The sequence below is a fragment of the Chenopodium quinoa genome, unplaced genomic scaffold (assembly GCF_001683475.1).
Source record: "Chenopodium quinoa cultivar QQ74 unplaced genomic scaffold, ASM168347v1, whole genome shotgun sequence".
NCBI lineage: Eukaryota > Viridiplantae > Streptophyta > Magnoliopsida > Caryophyllales > Amaranthaceae > Chenopodium > Chenopodium quinoa.
This window is the reverse complement of record NW_018742707.1, coordinates 577,388-587,348: the sequence shown is the minus strand read 5'-3', so window position 1 is coordinate 587,348 and position 9,961 is coordinate 577,388. Positions and strand designations below refer to the sequence as shown.

Here is a 9,961-nt window from a genome sequence, read left to right as displayed (position 1 = left end):
CCAATCACGTCACGCAAATCTAGGGTATAAACCCTAGAGAGGGGCACGAGTCCCACCCCTATAAATACCCCAATCATTTATGATGGGGGGAGATTCAGACAATTGAAAACAACAGAGCATTAAATAGCTCCAACTTCTCTCTACTTTCTCTTTCTAGCCTTTTCCGTTCTGATCACTGACTTGATCGTCGGAGGCGAATATTCTGTTGATCGGAATATTCGTTGTTTTGCAGGTGGGACCAACTCATTGCCAACAGAGCGTGACCAGTATCCCAGGAAATCCAAAAAAGACCCGAAACAATTGGCGCCGTCTATGGGGATACTCGTACGTTATTGCGATAGACGGTCAGACACCTAATCCAGGCGAGGATGGACATGTAGAGGATATAATCCCTACGATCCGTACTAGCGATCCTCTGATAGCCACATTTGAAGAAGCTGATGACCCTTCTGTTACCGCAGCCTCTCTTAAGGTCGCGCTTAACAAACTCAGAAAGGAAATTGAAAACGAAGCCTCTACCTCTAGGCAGCCGCCCAGGAGAGAGGAACAGAGGGCTCCAAGAACGACACACAGCAAAACAGTCCATGCAACGGACGCTGGAAACACTCCATTTTGAAGGCCGACTAGAAGGTCCCTGAGAGTACCGCGGACTAATTTCTCTGACTTGCTGGAAAAAACGCAGTCGGCTGGGGGGGAGGGGTAGGCAGCCTCGAAGAGAGGAGCCTGAGCCGTCAAGACGATGGAAGGACGCAAGGGATTACGTTCGGCATAAGCAGCGGGAGCGCGCCGCCTACTCTGACACGGCCTTAACCCCGACAATGCCGGATGATTTTTCACATCATTCTCTTTCCCAGCATACCAACACGGCCATCTCCAGTGGAAGTCAGGCAGTTCGCACCCCAACTCCTATTCCAGTCTTCCATGCTCCAACTCCTATTCCAGCCCAATCACTGCAATATCAACCTCAGGGGTTCAATGGCTTGATGCAGCCAAACCCCCAGGCATACGGACAATATGGGCCATATGGGCATGTGTACGGACAAGCTCCCTATCTGGCTGGACCGTCCGTGCAACCGCAACCCATCGATTGGCAGATGCGCCTACTTACTCTGGGAGATAAGCCGCCCCCGTTTTCACAAGATATTTTAAATGCCCCTCAGCCACCAAAGGTGAAGAGTGTACTTGTGGGAGCTTACGATGGTACGGGCAACCCAGAAGAGCACATCACCTCGTACAGGAACCTGATGTACTTGCAAAGCATAGATGATGCTACTTGGTGCAAATGTTTCCCGGCTACTCTGAAAGGTGTGGCACAGGATTGGTTCAATAGTTTGCCGGCCGGATGTATCAATTGTTTCACTACTCTTAGTTTGCTGTTCGTGGGAAATTTCTCATACAACATACTGCCTCGAAAGACTAGCCTTAACTTGGCGACAATCGTCCAAGAAAAAAATGAGGGCTTACGCTCGTACGTCCAGCGATTTAACCAAGAAAAAGCCTAAATTCATAATCTACCGGACGAAATGGGTTACTCTGAATTTCTCCGGGGATTAAGGCATAATGATTTTAAATTTGACTTGGTAAGGAAAAAGATTCGGACATACGCAGGTGTTCTGCGGGAAGCCGAAGCTTATATTGAGGCGGCGGACTTTTGTTCGCTCACAAAAGCAGAAGCGCCGGCCAAGGGGGCTGAGAAGAAATCTTCTCAGCAAGACTCGGCCGGCCAAAAGAAAGAAGGAAAAAAGTGAAAGGAAGTCTGGGGGGCTGATGGCCAGCCACAGAAATCCAAAAAGGTCAAGGCGTACGAGCCTCAGTTTGAATTCAACAAGGAATGTTATTCTATCTTAATGGAAATCAAGGATAAGTTTGAGTTTGAGAAGCCACAACCGCTGAGAGGCCCGGCTCATTATAGGAACAAGAACAAGTACTGTCATTACCACAAGGATGTGGGACATGACACGAACGATTGCATTAACTTAGAAAGACTCCTGGACAAACTAGCCGAGAAGGGCATGCTGAATTCATATGTGATGAAGTCCAAATTCACTTACACATGGACAAACAACACATCCGAGCAAAGACAGAAGAATGATAAGAACAAAGATAAAGATGATAGCAACAGCACTGATTCAGGCTTTGTGGCCGTGATATCAGGAGGATTTGCCTCAGGCGGTCCCACTATGAAAGGGATCAAGCAGGACGCCCGGAACCTGGGAAAGGTGATGCAGATGGATTCAGTGAAGGCTGAACCCTTCCCCGAAGTAATCATCAGTGAGGCCGATCGGGGGGAGGTCAAAGCCTTGCAAAATGATCCCATGGTATTCATTATGAAGATAGCCAATCTGAAGGTCGGACAAATATTGATAGACACGGGTAGCGCGGCTGATATCATCAGCCTGGCCGCCTTGAAGAATCTAAGCTTCCCAGAGGATGCTCTCCAGGACATCACTCACCCGCTGGTCGGATTTGGGGGAAATGTCATCCACCTAGTGGGGCGGATAGACTTACCTGTCCGATTCGATCAAAAAGGGGAAGGAAGAGATATGGTTGTCCGCTTCTTGGTCGTAAAAGAACTGGCTAGATATAATGTCATACTCGACCGTCCTACACTGAATGCAGCAAAAGCAGTCATTGTGCCTCACCTAATGCTGCTAAAGTTTGAAAGGACAGACGGGAAAATAGGTACAATCTAGGGAAATCAGAAGATGGATAAGGAATGCAATCAGTTGGCGGTTAAGCCTACAGCGCGCGGACCAAAACTGTCCGAGCCAAAAGAAGAAGGAACCTCACTCCCAACACACCAGGTCGGCCAGAAGCGTAAGGCGACCAAGATAGAGCAAGCATAGCAGCTAATGACTGTCGGACGGCCAGAAGAGTTACGCCCCCAGCCGGCCGGCAGTCACCAGGATATAGTGCTTGACCCCGATCAACCAAGTCGGACGGTTAGTGTGGGCACTATAGCTTTGGGTGTGCTTGGGGATGAGTTAAATCAATTATTAAGAGAGTTCAAGGATGTATTTGCATTTGATGTCGGTGAGATGCCAGGTATAAGTCCAGATCTGGCCATGCATAAATTGGCTGTGAATCCGACCGTAAAACATGTCCGTTAGAAGAAAAGGAATCATGGAGAAGAGAGGAATCAGGCGGCCGCAGAAGAAGTCAAGAAGCTTCTGGACGCCGGTTTCATTCGGCAATGCTATTACCCAGAATGGGTGGCCAATGTGGTCCTTGTCAAGAAGCCGAATGGAACTTGGAGAATGTGTGTAGATTACACCGATCTAAACAAGGCATGCCCTAAGGATAGCTTCCCTCTGCCTAAAATTGACTGTCTAGTTGATTCCACGGCCGGGCATGCCCTAATGAGATTTATGGACGCATACTCCGGATTCCATCAAATTCCGTTATGGGAAGAAGACCAGTAGAAAACAACGTTCGTGACTGAGCACGGGTTGTATTGTTACAAAGTTATGCCATTCGGCCTTAAGAATGCCCCAGCTACCTTTCAGCGACTTGTTAACACAGTCTTCAGAGATCAACTCGGCCGGAATATGGAGGCGTACATTGATGACATGATTGTCAAGTTAAAAGAGTCGGCTGACCATTTGAAAGATCTACGAGAAACTTTCACCGAACTTAGGCGGCATAAGATGATGTTAAATCCAAAGAAATGTGTCTTTGGTGTTGAGTCCGGTAAATTTCTCGGATTTTTGATTGATCAACGTGGAATCGAGGCCAACCCTGAAAAAATCCAAGCTGTCATGGACATGAAGTCACCAAGGACAATTAAAGAAGTCCAAAGATTGATCGGCTGTTTGGCCGCACTTGGTAGATTTCTGTCAAGATCAGAGGATAAGTGCCGCTATTTCTTTCAAACCATAAAAAAGAAGGCCATGTTTGAGTGGACAGAGGAGGCCGAGGAAGCATTCGTACAGCTAAAAGGCCATTTACATACATTGCCTCGGCTTGTCAGTCCACTTAAGAGCGAGAAGCTATTCACCTATCTTGCTATCTCAGAACACTCCATAAGTGTCGTCCTACTTGTTGAACGGGACGGCCGCCAGATCCCTGTCTACTTTATTAGCCACGTTCTGCATAACGCTGAGCTAAAGTATCCCCCCATTGAAAAATTTGGCTTGGCATTGTACATGGCATCAAAAAAGCTACGGCCATACTTCTTGGCACATTCAATTGTGGTCTACACAGACCAACCTTTGAAGAAGCCATTTACAACGCAAGAAGCAAGCGGCCGTATGCTGAAATGGGCCTTAGAAATGAGAGGCTTGGATATTACATTTGAGCCAGGAAAGGCAATAAAGGGGCAAGCCTTTGCTGATTTTTTAACTGAAATGACTCGGCCGGATCTTCAGACGGCCGGAGATCAAATCTGGAAAGTGTTCGTGGATGGAAGCGCGACAGCCACTGGTTGCGGTGCAGGTGTTATATGCCAGTCACCTGAAGGAGATAAGTTTGAGTACGCCCTGAGATTCCAGTTTCAAGCCTCTAATAACGAGGCCGAGTACGAAGCCCTCTTGGCCGGCCTAAGAATGTGTAAGGCGGCATGAGCGACAAAAATTGACGTATGCTCGGACTCCCTACTTGTAGTCGGCCAAGTGAATGGAGACTTCGAGGCGAGGGAGCCGGCCATGATAAGGTACTTGAAGATTGTAAAAGAGGAGGCGGAAAGCCTAGATCATTTTACCCTACAGTAGGTCCCTCGTTCGTCCAACCATCAGGCGGACGCCCTCTCTAAGCTAGCATCCTCAGCATCATGTGATACTCCCAGGTCAGTTTTTTGGGAAGTAAAAGAGAAGAGGATTATTGACGCTGAGCCAGTACACGCAATTGATAGAAGCTCCACTTGGATGGACGGGATCATATCTTACCTTAAGGACGGGTTACTCCCGGCCGATCCTAAAGAGAGCTGGTTGATGAAATAGAGAGCGGCTTGGTTTGAAATTAAGCAAGGAGAGTTGTTCAAAAAGGCATTTGTAAAGCCGTACCTGAAGTGCATCACTCCTGAGAGAGGGTATGATGTCTTGGATGATATTCACCAGGGGCAGTGTGGTTCTCACATTGGAGGACGAGCTTTGGCTGAAAAGGATGCTCGCCTGGGTTACTACTGCCCGAGCTTAAAGACGGAAGCAATGGAAATGGTAAAGAAGTGTGATGAATGCCAGAGGTTCGCAACATTAATTTATCGACCCACCAACAGTATTTTGGCCATTAGTAGTCCGCTCCCCTTTTCCAAATGGGGGATGGACATTTTAGGACCATACACACCAGCGTCCGGCCAGAGGCGGTATGTGTTTGTAGCAGTAGACTACTTCACAAAATGGGTAGAGGCCGAGGCCGTCCGGGGAATCAAATGGACGGATGTTTCAGCTTTCATATGGAAGAGTATAATTACACGCTTTGGCATTCCTCAGTCTATGGTGTTTGACAACGAACCCCAGTTCGAAACGCCTCAACTCAAGGAATGGTTGGAAGACCAAGGCATAGCTCATTGCTTTGCTTCAGTCGGCCGCCCACAAGCAAATGGTCAGGTAGAGGCATACAACAAATTGATCTCCAATGGAATTAAGCGTAAGCTTGAAAGAGCAGGCGGCTTATAGGCCGACGAATTGGTTAATGTGCTATGGTCCATACGAACCAAGGCGAAAAGTTCCACATGAGAAACTCCCTTCTTCTTAGTCTATGGTGCTGAGGCGGTCCTTCCAATTGAAATGTATGAGCCCACTCTTAGGGTGATGCTATATGATGAAGCGGCCAATTGGGAAGCCATGAAGACCGCTCTAGACTTCCTTCCTGAAGCTAGGGGCAATGCGGCACTTAGACACGAAATCTATCGTCTTCGGATGACAAGGGCATACAATCGCCAAGTGTCAAAGCGGCCGATAAAATTGGGAGATCTGGTCCTAAGGAAGATGGAGGCTGTAGGACGAGAAAATGAGGACGGCAAGCTAACCCCAAATTGGGAAGGGCCTTATCGAGTCAGAGAAGAGGTCAGAGATGGGACTTACCGTCTTAAAGCCATGGACGGCCGACCTATTCCACGTACATGGAACACTGACAATTTGAAGAAATATTATGTTTAATTACTTAGCCAAAAGCTATGTACACAGTTAGGTCTGATGACCGAGCAATGTAAGTCGTACGGCCATAGCAATGTAATTTTGACAAATTAATGAAAAATTCAAACATTGTAATAATTTTTTTTCTATTTAACTTATGCTCATTTGCAGTCATAACTTATACAGATAGGCCGCATGGGAGTTGCAAGTAGGTTGCTTGCAACATAGCAACACGGTCGCAGAACCAAAGTAAATTAAATGAAATGGGCAACTTGATCCCAAAAGCCACATGAACGCGTCCGCCCTTAATTAATGCGGACGGTAAAGGTAAGGTACCCTGTGAAACCCATATAATGGGGCAAGGGCATACCTAGGCATTCCAGCCCAGCCAAACATGAAAATTCTAAGTTGAGATCACACTTGGAATTTTCTAAGTGCGTCCGAGCGATAGTTTCAACGGACAAACTCACATAAAGCCAATTGAACGACCAATTAACGTGTTGAATCGGCGTACCACCTAGTCCAAGGGCAATCGTTATTATGATTTGATTAACTTGGTAGAAGTCATACTACCTAAGGTATAAATTTTACCAAGCCAATCAAACCACCCAAAGTATGGACTAGGTGACGCCGAATAAAGGGGCATACCCCCCAATTGTACGAAGATACAAAAACGTGAAAAGTACGTGTATGGAAATGCAGAAACCATGTAAAACCTTGTTAAGTATAAAATGTGCAAAGTATGAAGCAAAAATTGGAAGCTAAATTAATAAAAGGGCGGTAAAATATCTTACATAAAAACCGCTCGAAAAGGAGGTTGAAAAAGTCAAGAAAAATATACATAAATAAAGCTTAAAAGCAGAGAAAGCTGAAAGTCAGGGGGCGGCCGGGGTTGAAGCTGAATCATGGACTGGGATGGGATCCTGAGAAGCTGCAAGAGAGGCGTCCTCAGCTGGCACCTCTTTGCTCTCCGCTTCACCATCATGGCCGGCCTCCACTTCATTTTCCTCATCCTCTGAGGTTGTTGGTGTGGCGTCCAGCTCAGAAGAAGGTTTTCCAGCCTTCTTAGCCTTTTCCCTGAGGCAGACGAAGTTGAGGCGCTTAGTGAAGCGCTCTTGAAAATAGGCGGCCTCTCCATCTTCCACCATGAGCTCGAACGCTTCAAAGAAGAAACTCTTCAGCCTATCCTCAGTGTTTTGCTCAATGCGGACGACCTCATCTGCGCTAGGGGCCCGAGGCGTCTTCAACTGGAGAGTCAAGTCCTCAACTGACTTCTTCAAGGTCTCCACCTCGGCCCTAAGTGTGTCCGCCTCATCCAGGGATTCTTTCAAATGCTTCTGGGCCAAGGACACCTCACTTCTGAGCTTCTCTGAAGCCTCAAATCCCTTCTTCTAGCGTTGTCCGTCCAAAAGGGCCTGGTCCCTCTCCTGCCTCATAGTGTCCCTGGCTAAGGCCTCCTCTTCGAGCGACTTACCCAATTTCACCAGGTCCTCCGCCTGCCGCGTTGCCTTGTCGGACAGCGCATTGATTTGGGTATCAAAGTATCAGCGCTGGACGACCACTTCCCCAGTAACAGCATCCTGGGCCTTCTGCACGTTTTCCCAGGCGCGCTTTAGCTTTTCGTTTTCTTTCTCTTTCCATTCAAGGAGGGCGGTCAGCCGCAAGAAAAGCTGCGCACAAGAAATACAGGCTAAATGTGTTAGTAAAGTAAGAGTGAAAAATTGACTAAATGCATTTGAGGGGAAAAGTTACCTCAGCGCTGCAATTGATCATGGGGCCGAGGAAAACCTCGTGTATCCCCCGCAGCTTGTCTCGCTGCTCAGCAGGGACGGCCCGAGCCATGGCTTCCCGTATAGCCTTCCTGTCCGCCCCTGTAAGGGACTGGCCGGGCAGCTTCATTTGTAGCTCCTCTACAATGTCTGTAGGCGGACGCAAAGAGTAATGTAAGCTTAGTAAAAAAAAAAAAAAGAGAAAGAGAAGGAACAAAATAAAAGATCCAAAGTTACTTGGACTAACCGTTAGAGAAGCTTGGAGGGGTAGGAAGGTTGAAAGTGAATGGCGGGGGTGGCGCAGGCTCGTTATCCCCTTCCCCCGTCCGGCCAGGCTGATCGTCGGTCGACTGATTGGCATCAAGCCAATCAGATTCATTGACTCTTTGGACGGGCGGAGTCACTTCTGGCCCGGTCGGTTTTGCCGGGGTCGACTTACCCCTATCGTCCGATTTCTCGGACCTAACATGACCCGGCATGGCGGCCGGATCTATGGACTTGGAGGCCCTGCTATCGCTCAGCTAGGGTTGTTCTCCTTTGGACTGTTTTGAGACAGTCCGCGACGTCGTCTTGGCCGCAGAAGTGGAAGTGGTCTTGGATGCGACCGTCTTCCTCTGTTTGGACGCCTTACCGTCCAGATCCGTCTTGGACGCAGGAGACGACTGCTTCCGTTAGGACCTAGGGGTTGGAGTGGCCAGCTGTAGAGACAAAAGTTAGTAAAAGAAAGCAAGATAATATAAAAGGTCGAGCCTAGTTAGGAAGAAGATCTCCTCCGTAATGCATACACGGACGTAAGGAGGAAAGCTAGATGGGTTTACTTACTCCTTTAGATTGCTCGTACAGCCTCTGGCAAGCCTTGTACCGAGCCAAGTCAATCTCGGACATGTTGACCTCCCCTTTTTGCTCTTTGTCCAGCATCTTGTACGCCTCGGCTGAAAGAGGAGGAAAAAGAGTTAGAAAATTCTTCAATATCAAATAATATGTGTAAGTGTAAGAATATGTGTCTGTGCGTCCACCTTGGGGCAGGTTCTCGTACAGGCCATAGGCGGACATAAAGGTGGGATCCCGCAGCCAGCTGGATAAAGGGACCCAGTTACTTGGAACGCGCTCAGTTTTGCCGTTCCTTTTCACCCGCTTGACTTTGAAATATTCAAGCTAGTACTCCTGGCTGGGGTGGACGGGTGGCTTATCGGGCTTGAGATCCCCACGTCCAAGTTGAATTGGCTCAGCATTGAACCGATTCATCCGCAAATTAAATTCGACGTCCTTAGTTTTGATGCAGTAGAATCGGTGCTTCCAGTCGCGCCACTTGGAGACGCGGTCCATCACCACCATGTAATCTCTAGTGGTGCTCAAGATGAGCCAGCCGTCCGTATTCGCGTCCAGCTTAGTCAGTGAGTGCATCTCACAGAAAACTGCAAAGTCTGGCTCGAAACCTTTGCAGATGCACGTCACCAGGTATACAAAAATGTTCAACCAGTTGTTTGGCATCAGCTGGAAGAGAGTTATGTCATACTCTTCCAAGATTTTACGGACGAAAGGATGGAGGGGGAAGCACAGTCCAACGTCTAAGGTCGCCCTGTAGACGCTGAAGGATCTTTGGCGCGACCTCTCTTCTTCCCACCCGGCCAAAGCGCGGGACTTCCTTGGAGGCTGGATCTCAAATCCTTCCCCAAGGAGGAGGAATTCCTTGTATTCCTCAAAGTTGTGGTTCAGGTAGCCCAAGGTCGTGCTACCCACAGTACAAGCGTACGGATCCTTGAAGTTGTCAATGTTGGCAACATCCTCCTCGGCCGCCTCTTCGCCCTCTGCGGCCGCCGCTCCACCCTCGGCCGCATTCTCAGCTTCGCCCTCTTCTCGTTAAGGAGCTCTCCCAAACTCGGAAGACAGCACTCTGTCAAGGTCGGCTGCCTCCGCCGAGCTGCGGCTCCTAGAACTATGGTCGCCTCGGGGGGAGATAATGTCTTCAAGTGGCCGTTTGCCCTTATCTTTGGCACCGGCCGCCTGACTCCCAGTAGGAGGAGCTCTGCGAGGGGGCAGGTTGGACGGTTCATTAAGTAAAATCCCCGTTCTTGGTCTGTCCAACCTGCCATATCGGAGATAGAGTTCTAAGGGAGTGGG

At 48.5% G+C, this 9,961-nt stretch overlaps 1 protein-coding gene across 1 annotated transcript; it reads left to right on the top strand.

Moving 5' to 3' along the window:
* Positions 1 to 1,847: 1,847 nt before the first annotated feature.
* Positions 1,848 to 2,693, top strand: LOC110722902. Its single transcript, XM_021902192.1, has one exon. It carries the CDS (start codon positions 1,848 to 1,850, stop codon positions 2,691 to 2,693), a length of 846 nt encoding a protein of 281 aa, XP_021757884.1.
* The last annotated feature ends 7,268 nt before the right edge of the window (positions 2,694 to 9,961 follow it).

Excerpts from the sequence above, each read along its gene's own strand:
- LOC110722902 (XM_021902192.1), top strand. The coding sequence starts at position 1,848 with ATGGAAATCAAGGATAAGTTTGAGTTTGAGAAGCCACAACCGCTGAGA.